The sequence below is a fragment of the Pinus tabuliformis genome, chromosome 7, assembly GCF_031772625.1.
Source record: "Pinus tabuliformis cultivar Carrire ecotype Pingquan chromosome 7, CPIR1, whole genome shotgun sequence".
NCBI lineage: Eukaryota > Viridiplantae > Streptophyta > Pinopsida > Pinales > Pinaceae > Pinus > Pinus tabuliformis.
This window is the reverse complement of record NC_142293.1, coordinates 349,401,001-349,423,941: the sequence shown is the minus strand read 5'-3', so window position 1 is coordinate 349,423,941 and position 22,941 is coordinate 349,401,001. Positions and strand designations below refer to the sequence as shown.

At 36.6% G+C, this 22,941-nt stretch overlaps 1 protein-coding gene across 1 annotated transcript; it reads left to right on the top strand.

Moving 5' to 3' along the window:
* The first annotated feature begins 6,813 nt into the window (after positions 1-6,813).
* On the top strand, positions 6,814-7,398 carry LOC149247390 (uncharacterized). The gene has a single exon (XM_089444101.1). It carries the CDS (start codon positions 6,814-6,816, stop codon positions 7,396-7,398), a length of 585 nt encoding a protein of 194 aa, XP_089300227.1.
* Positions 7,399-22,941: the final 15,543 nt, after the last annotated feature.

Sequence of the window (22,941 nt, the reverse complement as noted above, 5' to 3'; positions counted from 1 at the left end):
AACAAATCTGCAATGTAATTCTTTTGAGAGAGGAATATAAATTTCGGTTGTTGGGCTACCTCAATACCCAAATAATAGTGAAAATATCCCAAATATTTCATTTCAAAACCTTTCCTCAATTATTTCCTTATATATGCAATATAATTTTCATTGTTCCCTGTCATCAGAAGATCATCTACATACATTACAAGATATACAACAATTTTGCCAACTTTCTTGACAAACAAAGTTGCATCATCAAGATCGTAGTGTTTGAAATTTAGTTTTAGAAGAGGCTCAGTCAATTTCTCATACAAATATCACAGTGCTTGTTTGAGGCCAAACTTAGATTTGGATATATTACATACTTTTTGCTCATGTGCCTTCACAAAACATCCTTATAGTTGGGACATAAAAACATTCCCTTTCATATCTTCATTCATGAAAGCAGTTTTCACATCCATTTGATGGACTTTCCAACCATTCTAAGCTTCCAAGGCAAAGAGAGACTCAATGGTAGCCCATTTTGATGTAGGGGAAAATGCCTCCTCATAATCAACCACTTATTTCCATGAAAAACCCTTTCCATGGTCCTACATTTATGCTTGTCAAGTGAGCCATTTTCTTCATACTTGTTCTTGGAGACCCACTTGTAGCCAATCAATCTAATTCCCAATAGAGGGTCCACTAGCTTCTACGTTCCATTATTTAGTAGAGAATCATACTCTTTTTGCATTACTTATTTCCATTCATCATGAGAATAAAATTCTTTGAAGGAAGTTGATTCAAAATTTGTAGATAAAGTTAACAATCATAATAAACATCCATATCAACAGGTGAATCAGAATCTTCTACATCACCTCTATTTTGTGGGATTCTTGTTCCTATCTTTCCAACCTCATCAAGATGAACACTTTCAAGTGTCTTTGTGAGCCATTTTGGAGGACCTTTCCGATATGGCCCAAGATGTTCAGTTGACTAAGATGGGGTTGAATCAAGACTTAGACTTCCAATTATATCAATCACATCACTCAAAAAGTCTTATTTATTAGTGGTTGGAACTTCATGAGGTGAAGAGAATGCTTCAGAAGGAGATTCCACAAATTGATCTAGGACAGGGATCCCCCTTTCAAGATGTGGAATCTCATTATCAGATTCTTGAAAAGATTTTGCATGCCCAAATTTTTCCAAGCGATCAAGTTGCCACTCAGAAACATTGTCAGTCTTGGAAGATTAAAGAAAAATTAAATCTCTAGATATTATAAATGTTTTATTTACTTAATCATAAATACGATATGCTTTGGAGGTATCTGAGTACCCTAAGAAGATACAATTCCAACTCCTTGCACCAAGTTTGTTTCCTTTTCCTATGGTATCAAGGCATAATAGGTGGAACCAAAACCTCTAAGACACCTCACCAAAGGAATGTGGCCATGCCACATTTCATAGGGATTTTATTTTTTAGAGCATGAGATGGACACTTGTTCTTAATATATATTGCATATATCTACATCAATCCAAAACATCACCTTTAGATTTTTGAAAAACATCATTGAACGTACCATATTTAAGATTGTCATGTTCATTCTTTCATCTACACCATTTTGTTAAGTATAATAAGGCACTATTGTTTGATGTTTTATCCCATGCCGGAGAATATAGTTTTCAAATTCATTTAAAGTATATTATTTTCCATTATTAGTACGAATAGAGCCAATATGAGATTGTGTATCATTTTAAATACATGCATGAAAGTTTTTGAAAGTTTTAATGGCTTCATATTTGTTATTCAATAGATATACCAAACACATTCTTTTGTAGTCATCAATAAAAGTCATTATGTATCTATTACCATTTGCAGAAGGAACAAGCATAGGGCCACACAAGTCAAAATTTATTAGTTCAAGCTTTCTGTGTGCTTTGGAATGAGAATCATGAAAATAGTGTTTGTTGTGCTTTCCTAATATACAAGCATCACATTGCTTAAGTTTCCTAGGAATGGTTGGCAAACCAATAGCACCATTTCTCTTCAATAAACGCAGAATTTCATAGTTTAGATGTCCAAATATATCATGCCATAAGAGACTAGACGGTTGCATACCTTCATAAAATTGAGAAGTGTATGTAAATTTTTGTGCACGAGTAGAGGTTCATTTCAACTTCAAGAGTCTTTCTTCTTTTGTTTGACGTCAACCTTTCCATCAAACATGTGGATGGGGTGTCCTTTCTAGTAGATGTGAACCAAATAAAATAAGTTTCTCCACAACCCTGGGAGGTAGACAACATCATATAAAAGAAATTTTAGGAGACCAGGTAGTTTGAACCTGATGGTGCCAAGCCCGAATGGCTTTATTTTTGCCTTGTATGCAAAATAGACTTCTCCATAAACATTGTCATTGAATTCTTTAAAGAAATCTCTTCAAAATTTCATGTGGAAAGTTGCTCCTAAATCAAGAAATCATGCATCTTTCCACAAAGCAAGTGAAGTATTAGAAAAGAATTTAATTACTCCAATATTGCAATGTGCCACAATATAATGAGCGGATTCAGGTGCCTTACCTTTCCCTTGATATGGTGATTTTCCTTTCCCTTGATTCCTTTCCTGCCCGATTCTGTCCTAAGAGATAATACATATGGAAGCATCGTATCCATTTATGTTGCATAAAATAGAACAAAGATCGGATCTTCCTCTTTGATAATGTTTTCCCCTTGTCGATAGTATTATTCTTACCATGTCCTTCTTTGCCACCTCTTACTCTAGAAGAATAATGAGTAGCTATATTCATCTTCCCAAAATCTCTCTCTTTCAGCAAACTTCTCCACAAGAGAGTCAAAGGAATCCTCTTTAAGTTTTACACTAGATTGAAATGATTCAAGATAATGAGAATAAGTTGGATACAATTCCTTGACGAAAGATATGAAAGGAACATCTATTTTAACTCTCATAGCTTGTTTACCATGAATAATGGCTCTTATTTCAGAGGCTAATGCAAGGGGATCATCATCTTTCACTTCAATATTGAACAATTTGATCATCAATTGGACAACTTCAAGTTGAGAATGTGAGTCATATAAGTCTTTCAACTTCTTTAAATCTTCGAAGGCATTTGTAAATGGCATAATATGATGACTCACCTCTTCGTTGATTGATGATTCAATCGAATCATATGCCTTTCTATTCTTGTTCTCCCATATGATGATCTCTTTGTCTAAATTGAGATTTTTAGGAGGATTTAAATCTCCTCCTTCAGAAACTCCTTTCCAAAGCTCATTAAAAATAAGGCTATTCTTTATCTTCCTTTACCATTAGTTTTAGTTCTCTTTGCCAAAGATAACTACTCCAACTATGGAGATGTGTGAATGGATTTTTACAAAACTTTTGCAATGGACCTTGAGTAGATAAAATTATTGCTAAAAAGTCTCTTAACAGAGTCTCATCATATATGCATCTCTTAAAACATTAACCAAATAGTTTTAAATACATAACAAGGAATTCAATACTCAATGCTACATATATATAATTTAAATCCAACGCTACATATAATAATATGAATCATATGCCTCAAACCATAATCAAACGTTGCATACAATATATATGAATCAAAATCCATCCAACCACAACATATCATATATCATACATATATTATGGCCTTAAACTCATATACCAAGAACTCAACACATACCATACATATCACATACCATTGAGAACTCAATGTGCAATATTTATCCATGCAACATAGAACACTTGTAGAAGTAGAACATTCAACGATTGCACAAGCTCTAGATATATATGCCCTGTCACATATGATATATATACACACTTGGAGGAGCACATGCAATATACATGACCATCAATGTTACGTACCATTGAAACCAACAGTCATGACTAGCATAGATTCATCACAAAACTTCAATGTAGGATTTGAGCACATCGTTCATCACTTTATTTGGACCATTCAATGCTTTGATAGGATTCATGATATTCAAGATTCATGCATTCATGGAATTCAAGGTTCAATTCCAATGCTTATATATGACCAATATTTGACCAATGTAGCAAGGAGCACAAGTAGGCAACAACACAAAGAATGGATATGCAATTGAGTTCACAAGCTCCACGAGCAACAAATAGAAGCATTCAAAACTAAATGCACATGGAATTAATCGCTCCATCAACACAACGCAAAGAACAATCAACGCTTCAAGAATTGATTTAGAGGGACAAAGGATAGAGTGGGTAATCAAAGACAAATTTTTTGTCAAGGGACAGAGGAGTTACGATAGGAGAGAGATAAATTGGGACCTATAGCTCTGACATCGTGCAAGGCTAGGTTTGGGTAACTCCAGGAATGAGTGTTTTGCATTAAGAGAAAATGATGAATATATACAAGGAGAGGGAGACTATTAGAATTCATATTTCAATGTCTCTTTTTCTTCTTTATTTCTTATTTACAATATTTACAAGAATTTCCTAATCCCAAAGATTAGGTGTCAACATTATTAATAATGATATTAACAGTATTACTAATATTATTGTTAGTAATAATAACAACAAAATCTCTTGTTAATGAAAGCAGTTATGATAAGAACAAGATAACTCAAGAGCTGCTTGGGAATGGCGGGAGCAACCTAGGGTTTGCAGCTGCAACCTGTAACCTTAGCAACAGTTCTGGCAGCACAAAGGGATAGATTAGCAGATCTACTCCACAGAGGTCGAGGACTGACCCGACAAATGGTAAACGAGGGGTCCACTGGGACCCCAACCTTCAAGCAGGTCGTCATGCACAAGCAGAAAACGTTAGAAGGGTTTAAAATCAATGGCTCTGGAGACCGTAAGGATGGCAGTGGCAGCAGAGGAGAAAGGACACAGCCGCTGCAGAAAGAAACAGGAAAAAACCCCTCGATGAAGGGCAAAGTCAATAATGAACAGGAGACAGAGGGTAAAAGACCGGAAGCAGAGCAAAGGAACACAGTACCAATAACAGCCCACAATGAAGGCGGGAAAGAAAATGATAAAGAGCTGCAACCACAAGCGAAAAAGGAGCAAGCAAAAACAGACAACCCCGACTCAAAACAGTCAACTCAAGGGGCTTGCAAACCTAAGAAAAAGGAAACCCTCCGTGTTGTTTTCTCAGATCCAGATATTCAGGCCTACAGAGACCACATGATGGAGCACACAGTTATCTGCAAATTTATGGGACTATGGCCAATAGAACACACTCTTTGCCAATGGATAAAACAGCACTGGAAGCCGAAATGGGACGTTAAACTCCACCTTGGAGCTAAAGGCTTCTTCACGGTCGTCTTCACAAACCTAGAAGACAAGGATAGAATCTTCGATGGTGGCCCTTACTTCTTTGCCTCCGCTGGACTCTACATGAGGCCATGGAAGGCAAACTTTGTACCTGAACAAGAGACATTCACACAAGTTCCAGTGTGGATCAGGCTATTTTCACTACCCATAGACTATTGGGGACTGGCAACGCTCAAGCAGATTGGAGACCGGCTCGGAACCTTCATCAAGGCATCTGAAGCCACAGTGCAACGAAGATATACCTCCTATGCGTGCATTTGTGTTGAGATGGATGTCTCGGGGGCCCTGCATGAAGGGCTGTGGCTGGAATTCAGAGATGAAGATTACTATCAGGCCATCGACTACGAACAGATCCCCTTCCATTGCAGGAAATGCCATGAGCACGGACACCTAGTCAGAGAATGCCCTCTCAACAAAACAGGGGATGAACACAAACCGGAACAAGCAACAAAGAATAAAGAGGCTTTCACAAGGCCAAAACTACGACAGAGAGCCAACAGGAAATGAATACACAGAGCAGAGACAGGACATGGCATCATCACTAACAGCTTCAGCATCCTGGAAACGGACACAGACTCAGAAGGCACCAACAGAGACACAAAACGCATTGAAGCACCAGACAACCAGACAGAACATACTATTCAGGATGGGGAGGAAAATACACTCAGAACAGAAGAGAAAATGCAAGAGCACGACGAGGTACATGATGAAGACACTGATATGTTAACCAGTGATGGGGGAAGCGAGGATCTAGAGCTCAATGCAATCTTAGAAAAAGAAGGAGTCAACCTCCCATCTCTAGAAAAAAGCTGGAAATCCCAAGGGCTAGACAACATACCTGAAGAAGAAATCAGGAAAATCAGTGATCTCTTCATAGAAAGACAAAAAGTGGAAATCGAAAGGCAACACAGAAGATTAGGCATCGCAAAAGGTACAAGTAAGCAATCAAAACTCATAGCTCTCAACCCTACAGGCCGAAAGCCAAATAAAAGAAGAGGCAGAAGAACCAGCGGAGAGGTATTGCATGACCTAGGGATTCTAATGATTAACTCTGGGAAAATGAAGGCTCTTCATGCCTTCCAGACCTACCAATAAGTCTTTAGTTACCAATGAAGGTCATCTCATGGAATGCAAGAGGGCTAAATAGCCAAGCTAAGCAGAGACTACTCAAGCGAAAGTTCCAACAGGAAAAGCCAGATATCATGTTCATCCAGGAGACCAAATGCGCCACCAACCAAATAGAGATCATCAGCAAGAGACTTGGCAAACCAATCAAATATATAGAGGTAGCCAGTCACGGATGGGAAGGAGGCATAGCTACATTTTGGGACACCCGAGCAATAAACATCATCTCAATGGAGGCTGCACGCTCGTTTATTGCCACTGAAGTTCAAATAACAGGTAACTCTGATACCTACCTATGCATTAATGTCTATAGCCCGCAAAGAATAGAGGACAAATTTTCTTTTCTTAATTCTCTTATGAATTTAAAGTTAAGATACCCCACCTCTAAGATCATCATGGGGGGAGACTTTAACATGATAACATCCCTGCTGGAGAAGAAGGGAGGTCTCAGAAAGCTCAACAAAGATTCAGAGCTATTTGTTGATTTTATAGAAGCTGCAAAGCTCGTAGATATCCTCCCCAAAAATGGTTCCTACACATGGAACAATAGAAGAGGAGGAGACAATAGGATTGCCTCCCGGCTAGATCGATTTCTGATCTCGGAAAGCATCCTACTCGGAGGAGCTACTGTGGATTCTGATATCCTCCCCAGTGGAGGATCGGATCACTGGCCCATAGCTTTGGAAGCAGCCATTCTTGGCACCCCCAGAAACAAGCCATTCCGATTTGAAAAGTTTTGGTTAACTCATCCCGACTTCCCAAATCTGCTGAAGGAATGGTGGCACGAACCATTGAATCTAACAGGTACCAAAATGTTCAAGTTTCAAAGCAAGCTAAAACACATCAAGCACAGAATCAAGGAATGGAACACTGAAAAGTTTGGAAACATCTTCCAGGAAAAGAACATTATTGAAGGAAAGTTAAATCAAATTCATACAGAATGGGCTTCCGGGACCTACAAAGAAGACTCAAAAGAATAGGAGAAGGTTCTGATGCAGCAATGGCAACTTCGCTGCCAATAGGAAGAAACCTTGTGGAAACAAAAATCAAGGATCCATTGGCTGAAGGAGGGAGAGCAAAATACAAAATTCTTCCACAGATCAACTATGGACTACAGGGGAGCAAACAAAATCCTTAGACTCAAAAATGAAACAGGGGAAATCCTTCAAAACCACAAGGACATATCAACGCTACTCACCAGGCACTTTCAGCACATAGCTAAGGAAACGCAAGAAGATAGATCTGAGGCCATAGAGGAACTAACTAAAGCAATACCACGCACCATAACCTTAGAACAAAACTCTGCACTGCTCAGAAAAGTTTCAATGGAGGAAGTGGAGGAAGCTGTCAAAAGCATGCCAATGGATAAAGCACCGGGACCGGATGGCTTTACAATCAACTTCTACAAAGCTTGCTGGTCAACCATCAAAACAGAGGTTTGGGAAATTGTCGAAGACTCAAGACGCTCAGGCTCTATTCTCAAATCCCTGAACGCCACCTTCATAGCGCTTATCCCCAAGGAAGAAGAAGCCAATTCCCCTAACAAGTTTCGGCCTATAGCCCTCTGCAATGTGATCTACAAAATCATTTCTAAAGTCATTGCAAATAGACTTAAGCCTGTTCTTCCTAACCTTATCTCAAAAGAATAATCAGGGTATGTGGAAGGTAGGCAGATTCTAGACAATATCCTCTTAGCTCAGGAGATGATTCACACCCTGCAGATAAGGAAACTTCCAGGTATGCTAATGCAACTAGACCTCTCAAAAGCATTCGACAAAGTAAACTGGAATTACTTGGAGGCCATCTTAAAGGCCTTCGATTTTGACTCGCAATGGATCAAATGGATCCTCGCTCTAATCAAGTCTTCCAACTTTTCCATCCTCGTAAACGGATCCCCCTCTGCTCCTTTCTCCCCATCCCGTGGTATATGTCAAGGAGACCCTCTCTCCCCTTTCCTCTTTGTAATCCTCATGGAAGGGCTCAGTAGGCTCATTCACAAAGCAAGAGAGGAGAGAAAGATTTCTGGCCTACGACCTTTCCCCTCCATTCCTCCCACTACGCACCAGCAATTTTTTGATGATACAATGTTACATGGCTCCCCTACTGTCAAAGAGGCTACGGCCTTCAAAAGTATCCTCCATCTCTTTAGTAAAGCTTCAGGTATGGAGATAAACCAGGCCAAATCGACCATTTTCTTCTTCAACACTCATCCTGCCATCCAGATTCATCTTTCCAATATCCTGGGGTTTCGAAAAAGCTCTCTCCCTTCTAAGTATCTAGGAGCCCCTCTCACCACCAAGCCTTGGCAAAAAATTCACTGGGAAAACATCTTAGCAAAACTGGAGAAAAAATGCAAGCATTGGACTCATAGGGCGCTCAACCTAGCAGGGAGACTGGTCCTAACCAAAGCTGTTTTGCAGGCCATCCCACAGTATTTGATGTCCATAATGCCAGCCCCTAGCGGCATCATGCAGAAGATTAGAAACATCCAACGATCCTTTCTATGGAGTGGTAATGCGGAAAAAAGAAAATGGGCACTAGTGGCCTGGAGCAAGCTTTGCACCCCGAAAGCAGCTGGAGGTTTAAACTTAATTTACCCCCATATAGTCAACAAGACATGTGGAGCCAAGTTATGGTGGCATTGGCTGAAGGAAACCAACCTACCGTGGGCCAGACATTGGAAGGAGAAATACACTCCCCACTACAACAATCAGGACCTAATCAGGATACAAGAAACTCTGGAGGGCTCTCCAATATGGAACTTAGCCAGAAGAAATCGCAACTTAATTCAGGACCATAGCTTTTGGGAGATCCGCAATGGAGAAGCTGCCCTCGTTTGGGAAGATGCATGGCAGCAGCTCCCAAAACTAGAACAACCAGAGCTAGAAGAGTTCAAAACAGATTGCCAGAACAGGGGAAAATTCACAGTCCACCACTACTGGAACCCTAACAGTTGCGACCAGGAATGGAGGGAGTGGGCTGTCCAGGATGAGGGGAACCCAATTGAAGAAAATAACAGCACAAAAAATCTCCTGAAAGGCCTAAATAACCGCACTATCAGGAAAACCACAGAAAACGACATCCTGAGATGGGGTATGAAAGGCAGTGGGAACTTCACCCTCAAAGAAGCCAGAGAGCAACTTGAACTCTCGGAGCAACTGGAAGCGCCTCAGTGGAGCAGCAAGGTTTGGGACGCCACATTTTGGCCTAAAATAAAAACATTCTTATGGCTTCTCATGAACAGAAAAACCCTAACGTGGGAGAACTTGCGCAGAAAAGGTTTCGAAGGCCCCTCCATTTGCCCCATGTGCAAACAGGCAGAAGAAACCATGAATCACCTTTTCAACTCCTGTAACTGGGCCGATCAATTATGGCAAAAAATGGAAACTACATTGAAGAAAACAAACAGAGACATGGAATCCATACACAATACCATCATGCACTGGCCTACCAATTACTCCAACAACACAAGAATCAACAACATATGGAAAATTCTACCAGGCTTCATCACTTGGACCCTCTGGAAAGAAAGAAACTGCAGAATTTTTCAAGATGAGCATAGAAGCATAGATTACCTGCACAGCGTCTTAATCCAAAACATGTGCCAACTAATCCTCGTGAAATGCAAGGTAGAACCTGACAATCATCCTTCGACCGAGGACCAACGAATACTGGAAGCCTTCAACCTGCTCACTGCTCCTCAACAGGGCTCATCCGATCAACAGCAACACTTCAACACAGAACCAAAGAGCTGGAGGCCACCACCGGAAGGGTTTTTAAAACTAAACTTTGACGGTGCCTCAAGAGGCAACCCCGGCCAAGCAGGGATCGGAGGAGTCATCAGAAATCATGAAGGAGACATACTCTACATCTACAGCAAAGCTCTGGGGGAAGGCACCAATAACGAAATGGAGTTTGCAGCGCTGGAAAAAGGGTTGAGGATCCTCCAAACTATTCAAACAGGCAAGGCAGTAATTGAAGGAGACTCAGAGGTGGCCATTAACGTAGCCAGGAGAATCCAGGGAGGAACGCCGGCTAGCAAGGTAACTAAACATTGGCGACTGTCCAAAGTCACAGATAACATTGCCAAAATGATCGGGGAAATGAAAGGACTCATCTTTCAAGCAGTAAGGCGTAATGCCAATGCAATCGCTGACCACTTGGCTAATCATGGGATTGAACACCCCAACGAAATTTGGGACAGCTGTTGGCAGCAGGTCGACAACCCGCAGTTAAAGAGCAAGTGCATCCAGCTCTCACAATTGGATATGGTGACGACAGTGGAGCCCGTCCGGAGGGTCGAATAGACATTCTCCATAATGGCATGAACAGGCTGACTAGGCGTATAACATTTATTCCAAGCAGCATGCGAAGGACATATAGGATGAGGGCAACCATGAACGCAGCAGATGACAAAGATTTGGGCAGAGCCATAATCTGGAATGATATGAGCCGCCGAATCATTTCAACGAACAGGGACAGATGGCACATTTTGGGGCATGCAGGGCGCGGCGACCGTAGGCGGGCTCAATTATCCCAAATCCCAAACAAAATTCCTTCACGTCGCAATAATGTTGAGCAGACGTGCAAGTTGCACAAATTTATCCGATCACACGCCGGAAACCTCACCAATTTTGATTATATAATCACTCTCAATCTCCCAACGAAATACATTGTTTCTGTAGAAAGCACTCTCGTCCCTCCTCTTTCAGCAATTAACGAGCGAGATTCGGCTAGGCAAGCAAGCAGCACTATGGCTGGGGAGACTAGCCGCAATCAATCTGCCAACAGAGATTTGCAGCAGGCCAAGGAGATGTTCGAGAGGCGAACATCGCAGCGAAACAAGCGCAGAATTATTGATTTAGAGGCCGCGGTCAAGGATGAGGAAATCAAACTTTCTGATCAACAAATCGAAAACGAGGTCGACTGGATTCAGGACCCGGGAACTCCCAGCACCAGAGCCACTCAGTTCGTAAGAACTCAGGCAGAAGCTTGGCGAATGAAGACCCTCCTTGCCAAAGCCATGGACGTCCAGGGGGAGCACGCGGACCAGCTGCGTAAACTCAAGAAGTTTGCTGAAACTATTGCGCATGATCACATGGCAGTGGTGGAAAGCAGCGAGTTTAAGCTGAGTGCAATCCAACAGCAGGTCGACACCATAACGAAGAAGCTCGCAGTGCTGATCAAGATCCTGCAGCAATTCATGGGGAAAGACAACAAGCCTGCTGACGAGCAGAAGACTGAATCTCCAGGTGACCAGCAGGGTGCCTCTTCCAGGCCAGGGCAAAGCTACATGGCAAAACCCAACCCGACTCTGGAAATGTTCAAACGACTTTGATTCAGCAGTCCTCCCGGCCTCCCCTGCTCTTCTCTTCTCTGCGGGTTTTATGTCTTTGTTCCAGGTTCCTTCTGTTTGTGTCTACTGTCTACTAGTGCTTATTGCCGCCCTGCGTGGTGAGCATGTTCTCAGTCCTCAGTCTTGTAGTTTTTTTCAATCTTCTGTCATTTTAGACACTTCTGTTTTCATGGGGCAAGGCCTACAGTTCAGCGGCCTGTAATCTGCTTCTGCAGAATTTTTGTACCATATTTTTGTTAATACAAAGCTTACTTACACAAAAAAATAATAACAACAACATTACATTAACATTAATACATTAAGTATAACATAAACACACTATTAATATCATTATATAATAATATTATTATATGTATCAACTCCTGTTATTATAATGTTGCTATTGATGTTATTATTAACATTAATATTATTAACAACATAGTAAAATTAATGTAAATAATATTAAAAACATAATATTAAAATTTATACTAATATCATTAATATCAATAATAATATTATTAGTAACATCATAATAACATTAGCTATATTACAATATTAACAATAATACGTTAAATATAACATAAATACACTATTAATATCATTATATAATAGTGTTACAAAATGTAACAATATAATGTATAATATAATCTTATTATCAATATTAATTTTATTAATAGCTATTTTGTAATAACATTAATATTAACAACAACAAAAACAACAATAATAATAATAATAACTTGACATTACAAGTAAACAAACAAACCTAATGTTGCAAAGTAATGAACATTAACCTAGATCACACTTTGATGAGAATATCCCCAATTTCATTTGAACATAACCCTTCACCCTTCACCGATACCACATTGTGGTGAAATCTAAGAAACTTGACATCACTATGGGACAAAAATCTCCCACTAGTACAATTTGATGGACATTACCTAATGTCACATTGTGACATACAAAATAAACAATGTCACAATGGCAATGAATAATAAATGTCATTCAAATGTGAATGAATATAAAATTCAGATGCCATTACAACGTAATGAAAAATAAATTTCTTTGTAATGTGACGAACAACAAACTCCATTGCAATAACATTTATAGATTCCATAATGACAATGTGAAGAAAAATAAATGCAGTTGCAATATGATGAACTATGAACAATGTCACAATGTGATGATTAATAAACATCATCATAATGTGTAGAATAACCAACTACATCATAATGTGATGAAAAATCAAATTCATTACAATATGACCAAAAATAAACATCATTACAATGTGTCCAACAACATATGGCATCCACATCATACTATAGGTTGACCATGGTAGATATACATTAACATAGTCTTCATTTTCAAACATGTTCAAACGTAATCAAGCATGGTCACAAACTCTCAATGTTACAATTATCAATCATGGTGGCAATGGTTAACCATTATGACATGGTCGACCATAGTCAAATTCATCACATAATCAACCTACTCAACTATAGTAATCATATTTAATGTAGCTAAACATAGGCAACATATATAGCATAGAAAACATGATAAATAATTAGCAATACACAACTTGGTCAAAATTAGTTAACCATATTAAATCATGCTTGAAATAACTTAACAATGGTTAACCATGGTCACCATAGTGAACCATGGCCAACATAGCCATCCATGGTCAACTACTTTGTCAATCATAGTCACAATGCTCGACCACATTCATCTATTGCAAAATGTTGTCATCCACAATCAATCATGTTCACCCATAGTCAACCATACAGGACTATAGTCAATCATGCTCCAATAATCACATTCAAGGTCAGCATGCTGACCATGATCAAGCATATACAAGAAGTTCAACCATATTCAATAAAACTAGTTTCACAATGGTTATCCATAGTTAACATGGTCATTAATGGATAACCATGTCTTACCATAATCGATGAGTGTAAATCCTTGTCACTAATGGCCCGGCATCGTCACCAATGGTCAATCCTTATTTACCCTTGGTTAATCATGGACAATCTTCATCAACCTTGTCAATCATGGTTACCCATCATCAAAAATTGTTAACCAGGTTGATCCTCCTCAACCATCATTAATTATGGCTAACCATAATCATCACTAGTTAACTTATGTTGACCATAGTTAACCTTAGTTAACAATAGTTAAGAAAATTCAACCACATTATAATTCATTACGGTTGATGATGTTTTACGATGGGTGAGTACTCTCTACTGAGAACAAAGTTTCTGAGGAGAATAGAGTTCAGTCTCTTCCACATAGTTCAATCTTTGCCAAAAAAGTTAAATTTATTTGCATTGTGATGGAAAATAAATCATATTGCATTGTGATGAATAATAAATTTCATCATAATGTGATGAATATTAAATTTCATTGCAATGTGAGAACAACAAACACCAATGTAATATGGAGAACAACAAATTCCATTGTAATGTGATAAATAATATTCGTCATCATAATGTAATGAATATTTAACAATTATTGAGAGGGGGGTGAATTAGTAATTGCATCTTTTATGGGCCCAAATTCAAATTATTTTTGACTAATTTTGATATTTCCTTTTGCATATAGGAGTGTTATATATTTTCATTATTTAACAATGAATTCAACAACATACATGCAATCAAAACATTCATCACATGTGGACACTAGATAAAAGTGGAAACCCATAAAGGGAGAAAACAATGAATTTTTTGTTGAAGTGATATGAAGGAAAGCTCTTACTCCCCTCATTACATCAAATTTTCTACATACTACTACCTATAGGAGGCTACTACCTCGAAATTCTTCTACAAGCTACAACTTGCAAGGAATCTCCTATTCCCTCTTCTACAAGCTACAATATGCTCTTTTTCAAGATACTATCTCGAAGGAGACTACAATCCCCCAATCAAATTACAAATAGATTTTTTTTGGTTATCTGGTTTTGGTATCTATTTTGAACTTATTTTCTTCTCTCTTTTCTACTACATATCCTCTCTTTTTAAATTCCTCAAATATTCTCCACTTATGCTCCTCTTTCTTTCTCTCTCCTTACTAGTTTGTTCATAAATTATTTCACACAATATTCAATTATCTAACTTCTTATCATGAAAACATGCATATTTATATATACGACACTTACTGTCTGTTTGTATTCCATGTAGGAATCTGAAGTGAAAATTTTCCTCTTTGCATTCTAAGGCTTCGTGGTACACCTCTTCATTTTGAATTTGAAGATCAAGTCAAGACAAATGGATTTCGTAATATTAAAGAGTTGAAATAATATAAGCCAACAATAATGATTACATTATATGGCTTATAAATTTAAATTCAACACATATAGCATTATGTAAACTGGTAATATTCAATGAAAATGTCAAATTTTCAGACCTTGTTCTTAAGATCATGGAAAATTTTAGGGGCTAATATTCGCAGGTGGGCTATTTTTTAATGATTTTTCAAACAAATAGATTCGCCAATTTCCATTTTTTATAAAAATGGTTCACCCTTTTTTTACAATATAAAATTATTTTACCTCAAAAGTTTCCAACATTATATGGAGAGTATATATAAAATCATTATAAATTTGAATAATTTTACAAATACATCAACAAACATTTTATAGTATCCATATTAGGGACTAGTGAGATTCGCCAATGTTTTTAAACTTCAATATACTTTTCCATCCTTAAAATTGTCCTCGCTTAAGATCTCATGTGCCATGTATTTACTTTGTTTATAAAATAAACATTGGTCATGCAACAAATGTTGTATCTTTGGATCAACCTTCATTGGATCAATGTTCATTTAGTGAGCATATTTAGATTAGTCTTACACATCACATCACTGAAATCAAGCCTCATTGGATCAACATCTTTGGATCATCCTTTATTTGATTAGCATATTTACATCAACCTTACACATCACATCATTTGAAATCCAACCTTTCATATTCATTTGACATCAACACTGACAGTACCTATTAGGGACTAGTGAGATTTGCCAATGTTTTTAAACTTCAATATACTTTTCCATCCTTAAAATTGTCCTCGCTTAAGATCTCATGTGCCATGTATTTACTTTGTTTATAAAATAAACATTGGTCATGCAACAAATGTTGTATCTTTGGATCAACCTTCATTGTATCAATGTTCATTTAGTGAGCATATTTAGATTAGTCTTACACATCACATCACTGAAATCAAGCCTCATTGGATCAACATCTTTGGATCATCCTTTATTTGATTAGCATATTTACATCAACCTTGCACATCACATCATTTGAAATCCAACCTTTCATATTCATTTGACATCAACACTGACAGTACCAACACTCTCCCCATTTGGCATTAATGGCAACACTATGCTCCTCCCCCTTTTTGTCCTCAACATTATTCTTCATATAGCTCCTCACCTCCACTGTAATTATTATATTTCATAACCTTTGTTTACCTACCCATTTGACACTAATCAAAAGGGAACCTATGGAAAATAAAAAATCAACAAGGGAATATTCCTCTAGTGATTACACAAACTCCAGCTATATCAAAGATAAAATTCATTATAGTATTCCTTTAGTGCAAATTTATGATCAACTTTGTAACATACCACTCTCAAATTCATTGTTCAAATTTCATTGAATCTGTGCTTATTTCTACTAATGTCTGGTCTTTGTCCTTATTGTTGCTGTTGGCCACATTCAACATACCATTCATCATCAACTTTCATGGTTGGATCAAATGGAGAACAAATTTTCCACTAAGGGAGTTCAAATACGATCTGAATGCAACATAGTTTAGAATGGATGTCCAATATTATGATAATTACATACAAATATTTACAAATTTTGCATAAAGACAAAATTACCATAGTTGAAGCACATATTATCATAAACAATAGAATAAATAGCCAATTAAAAAATTATCAAACAAATAATAAAGTTGGATTTATCTTAATCCAAGGTTTTCTTCTTAAGTGCCAACTGAAGTAGTCTAATTCCAACTCCATTGTCCCAAATGCTTTTTTCAGGCTTAATAGTCTGTCATTTGACTGTGTAGGCTTTACATGTCTGTGCTCCTCCAACATAACTTGATCAACCATGGATGTATTTTTTATTTGTTTAAACTCTTTCTCTAATTTTTGATAGACATTGAAAGATAGCACATCTCTGAGTAAGGATAGCATGCATCTCATTAACATAATTAAAAGGTAAAAAAAACTTTACATGCCAAGCTTGATTTTTTGTTTTAATAGGCTCATCATTACCCAGAAACATAGCTATATTGAATAGCTCTACAACACTAAGAATTCAAGTTTTTCTCTGGATGCCTCTAGAGTATTCATAATGGTTGTCTCATACTAGATTAGAGTTGAAATGTAAAATATGACCTCTGAATTGAGCCACCAACATTTGGAAACAAAATTTTTCACTATATTAGGCCTCATAATTCTTTTTAGAGAAGAAATAACCTTGGAATATAGTTATGGTCAAATGTATCTACATTCATCACCAACATATAGTCACTACTACATAAAGGGGGTTTTAAGACAATATTTGAGACATTTTTTGGTAAACTGTCTTAACTTGAGACAAAAAAAACTTGTGTATTGTCTTAAATATTGTCTTTAAGCAAGTGTCTAAAAAATTATTGTCTTAAAAAATTGTCTCTATAAAGGCAATATATAACACAAGCATTATTGTCTCTTAGGAGACAATTCCATTTTTGTCTCTCTAGATACAACACTCAAGATTAAAGACGATAATATCTATTGTCTCTCTAGAGATAGTAAAAAAATTATTTAAAGCTCACTTTTGTCTCTTTGGAGACAATATAAAACAATGAATTCATAAATATCTCACCATTGAAATAAATCGATATAAAAACATTTAATTAAAAATAAACTACAAAATCATTGATGAATTCATGTTAGGCACAGTGGAATCGAACCACCAACCTCCTTCTTGTAAGGTAGTCACTCTTCCATTGAGCTAACACACTTTAATGAATTATGTGAAGAGTTATGGCAATCCTTAAAATTACATATATATGCATCGATTTAAAAAAAAATGCTTGACATTGATCTATAATATTTATAAAAACTATAATCATGTAGACCCTATTTTTAACTTAATAAAATAACTCAAGGGAGTTACTTGAATGTCACACCCTGCAACATGACCCACACAACTTGTGGAGTCCATTCAATGTATTGCTACAATGCCATATTATCAGCACAAGAATGAATCTGAGCACAAAAAGACCAATAATATCAATCATCCACAAAGCCTACTAACAACCTTGTTTCCATAATTCAAACATTCTATATGTTGCAGGTGAATGAAATTTTCCTAATAACCCAAGATATTGATTTAAATTTCCCATCTTAAATAATAATTGAAACCTTAATTTCAACCCATTTACAATGAAGTATTTGTACAAAAACAAATCTAACATAGTCCATCTGGACATTGATTTAAAATGCCCATTTCACATAATAATTCAACCCCTTTACCATGAAACATCTATACAAAAACATATCCAAAATAGTCCATGATGCCTTCATGTGTAAAGAGATAAATTTGTACTTCCCTTGGTCCGCTATAATTGTTCCAAATCAGGTGAAGGCTTTCCAACTGAGGGTGTGAACACTGCAAAATCTCAAGATGCTGGAGAACAAGAGGTTCCCTAGATTCCAATCATAAATTCTTGTAAATTCCAAGCTGCAAATTGGCATTCTTCAATATCATCAATAACACCAAATGTTGCAACTAAAAGAGATGTTAAGTCCTACATCCATGAGGCAAAAACTCAGTGAGATCATGAAATGAATTGACAACATAAATGTATTGGAAAACAAAATATATTTAACTTTTCAAATAGACAATACTAACCTTCAGAATCAAGAGGAACACCAGAATGAAGACCCTAATATTTAGGAACTTGGAAATGACCATGCAAATCAATAGCCTTCCTCAAGCACATAGAAGATCTCATTAATAAAAAATGGCCCAAGCATCAGCTATGCTTTTGTGAAAAATGCAGGTAATGCTAAGAGAGTTGATTATGGTTGATTGAATTGTAGAAAAATGATAACATACCACAATATTTCACAAGCTTTTGTCAATGCATTTATAGACACCTCAATCAGATCACATCGATTGACAACTAATGCATGTAAAGGTGGCGGCCCAGCTTTGAGTAGTGCAATAATTTCCTGTAATCCATAAAAGTAAATGTGGCTCCAGTCTCCAAGGGTTCCTATTGGTGAATGATTATCCAGAGATATATTAATAATGCAACCTGTCATTTTTTTCAATTTAACAGTCCAATTGTGAAAAAGATAAATATTCATGCATTAGATACAATGTAATGATAAGTTCTCACTTCAGGAAACTAATCTAAGGGTTGGATATTAAATAGTTGTGATATTTGAGCATATGACAAGTTCAAATAGCTTGTCAGTTGAGACATACAATATTCTTACAAATAAAATTTGTCCGTGAAAACATAGTGGTTTTGAAGTTACATGTCCTTACAATTATAAGTGCACCCACATTCTCCCCATACAACCCCATATCCTTTGCATAACTTAGAGAAATAAAGCATCTAGTATCACCTCTTACAAATAAATGAATAGAGTATGCATTTGCATCAAGGCTTCCATTTCAATAATATATATGAATTACAATGTGTTGAGCTAATTTGGACTTATAAATAAATAGGTTTTGATATTGTTTTGTGTGATCTTTCAATGTATTTCCTTCTTTTAAGCATGGAAATTTAATGGTGTTTTATACATGAGAAACAAAAGAACGGTGCATAGTGAAATCAACCTCAAAGTAAGATAAGATAATCAAATTTGGAATTGAAGAGAGAATGCATTATATTTCCATAAAGGATACATGATGATAAAATGGATAGGTCATAGTTTTACCATTTATAACCATATGGTATTACATCAATTTTGTCATATATGTTGAAGAAGATGCTATAGGAAAATCCTTGAAGAGGGACAAATTGGAAGAGTTGACAAACTTCAATAGGAAGATCCAAGAGGAAATTGTTGAGGTATTGTCATTGATGACAATGGGTCAGCTATGCTATGTTCAAGAAAAAAGCAAGGAGTCATTATATTGGCCATCCTTTAGTACTTGTGAAAGGGAAAAGAGAACATGAAATCGAGGAGCTCAACATGAATTTGTTTAGGAATTTGAGCTTGTTAAGAAATGTTTGAGGGATGATAAGATAATATCTCTATACATGATATTGTGCTTGTGTGAGGATCTAATGTACAACAATTGTTGCAGGATTTCTTTTGTTGCAGAATTTTTTCAAAGGAAAAGGAGCTCTACAAGAGTATCAATCAAAAATAGTAGCAATATGACCATCCTCATTATCCCCCAATACAAGTCTCTTGAGTTGAGATTAGCAATGAATTCTTTCTTGGAAACAAGGTTCATGAGCTGGAGTTGAGCTTAGCAATGAATTCTTTCTTGGAAACAAGGCTCATGAGCTCCTTCTCTTCCTTCACATCATCATCATCATTGTTCCTAGAGATGAAATTTTGGACATAATCGATGCCAAAGAATCCCACAAAATATTTGAATGAAGTGAGTTGAATGAAAATGGCCACTAAATCCTCAAATCTAAGCACATGAGAGGGTGTTGAACTGATGATCTTCCCTCTCCATCTACTCAATAGAAAATATGTGGTAGTTAAAAAAGGGAAGAAAATGAACACCTTGTTGATAAGTCCCATGGGAAGTAGAAAAAGCATCAGATGCCAGTGCCTTTAAATTCTTATAACTACTATCTCCCTAGAATATTCAGAATAATTTGAATTATCATTATGTTCATTTTGGCCTCCCTATGTTTGAGTTTTCTCCACTCAAAAGACGTGTACATTAAGTTGAAATCACATATATAAAAGTGATGCCATCTCCATTTCCAGGAGAGGAGTTCGGTGAGAAAGATAAAATTAAGGAACTCGCAAGGAATCTAAGCTAAAAATAGTCCTAGGTATGAAATAGTCCAAGAATAATTTAGTGAAGCAAGGAACTTGGTGAAACAAAAAGATCAAAGAGCTCATGGAAGGAAAGAGAAGTTCAGTTCTATGGATTTGAGGTAGCAATGATTCAGCCTGAATTTTTTGTAGAATAAAGTTTGTGGTCTTGTCCAAATTATGTGGTTTGTCTTTGTACAAGAAGGATGAATCTTTTTGTGTAAATAAGGATGAATATTCTGAAGTATATCCTCTATGAAAATAGCCTTAAAAAGTGATATTTCTTTTATGGAAGTCAACAAAACTCTATAGTATATATCTATGGAACCTAGTGAAAATACAGAGTTCAGATCTAAGGCATATATTTGTGACAGTCCAGCAAAGTTCTGAAGAATATATTTGTGACAGAGGAGTGAATTTATGAAGCATATATTTGTGATAGAGGAATGAATATCTAAGGGATATTCTTTGTGGTTAAGGTGTGGGGTGACTGCAATTCAGGCTCTCCTCGTCAATCATCCATAACTGTGCAGGGGCCAATGCACTAGTGGATGATATCTTCCAAGTAGCGACGAAAGGGAAAAATGCATTGGCAAATGATGATGATATCCTATGGGGAGTGGCCAAGACTGAGTGGTCAAGTACAATCTATGTAATATAAATTGGGAGTGAAAGAGTAGCTCCCCAAAACAAGGTTGACATAAATAAAAAAGATCTAAGATGTAGGTACAAGAAAAAGGATGTGAATTTGGAGAATTTAGAATATAACTAAATTGAACACCCAACTTTTCATTTGCCCTTTTTTTAGCTTTGTACAAGGATGAAGACATGAAATTGGAAAAATCAGAAGATAATTAAAATCAGAATAATCAAGATGCCCTCTTCTTCTCATGGTTAATGATTGCAATTTTTATCAAGGTGCTAAGACAGATTATGTCCACCTTCCTCCATGAAAAAATCATATTCAATTAAGAGGTTCAACTATTTCATTAGCTATGCCAAAAATATAGCCATAACAATAAGTGCCAAAGATATTCACCTATGCACGCGAGCTTACCTCGATCTCAAAGGTGATTACATCACTTTTCTTGACAAAATGTTCTTTATTTCGTAAGTTGTCCAGGTAATCCAAGGCTTCCAATTCTTCTACTCGTACTTCACTGTAAATAGACAGGAACATAATGAACTTAAACACATGAAAAAGTAGCAATCTCAAATAGTCAGACTCACACAATCATTGTTCATAATAACTCCAAACAATAACTGCCACCAGCCATAATAAAAAACATAAAATTACATTCCCAAACCTACAACAAGTTACGAAGTCACTCAAGAACTATAGATTTACTTTTTTTGGAGTCCAATTACTTCTGCCTTAGTCTCTATGTTGGGTTATTGATAAAATCATGGACAAAATCTAATAGGTGACCATAGAATTCAACATTAACAAGTCCTGCTTCCATTTCAACCAAGACAATTATAGATATAGCCATTATATTATTCTCTTGTCTAGGTGGGACTATTGTTACAACTGCAACATTTCCAATTGATTTTATCTCATTTCAAACAACTTATTTATTTGACCAAAATGCATCATGTAAAATTGAAGTAGATGATGTCATAATCTAATGTTGGAAAAAGTTGTCAGATTGTTATTACAAATTTATCAGCATTCCTAGTTCCAATAAGCATTGAAGCTTTTAGGAGGCAGTTTTCATCACTATATTCCTTCTACTCACCCATTTTTTATAGTCTTCCATGTCTAGTGAACTTGACAACTATGTTTTTGAAGTGGCACATTGTTGACAATATGTTTACAATTGCTTCTTTTTCTCAAGCAGCCAAAAATGACATTGTTGAGAAACAAAATAAAGTTCAAGTATTGGCATGTAGTTGATTAAACAACTTGTTTTCATTCATAGTTCAGATTCCAGCATTGGGGATCCACTTTACAGGAATCCAAATATCTCCTTTTGCAATCTTGAAAATAAGGGAGTACTAAGCAAAAGATCTTTAACCCAAACCAAAACAATTATGTCTTAAGGTCTATTATCATATTATGAAATTAATTTTTGTATTACTTACCATATTTTGTATTCTCTTTTGTACTTCTTGGAGAATATAGGCTTCGCTTTGAGTCACGATGTATTCTATAAAATGTATTTGACAGTCACATTGA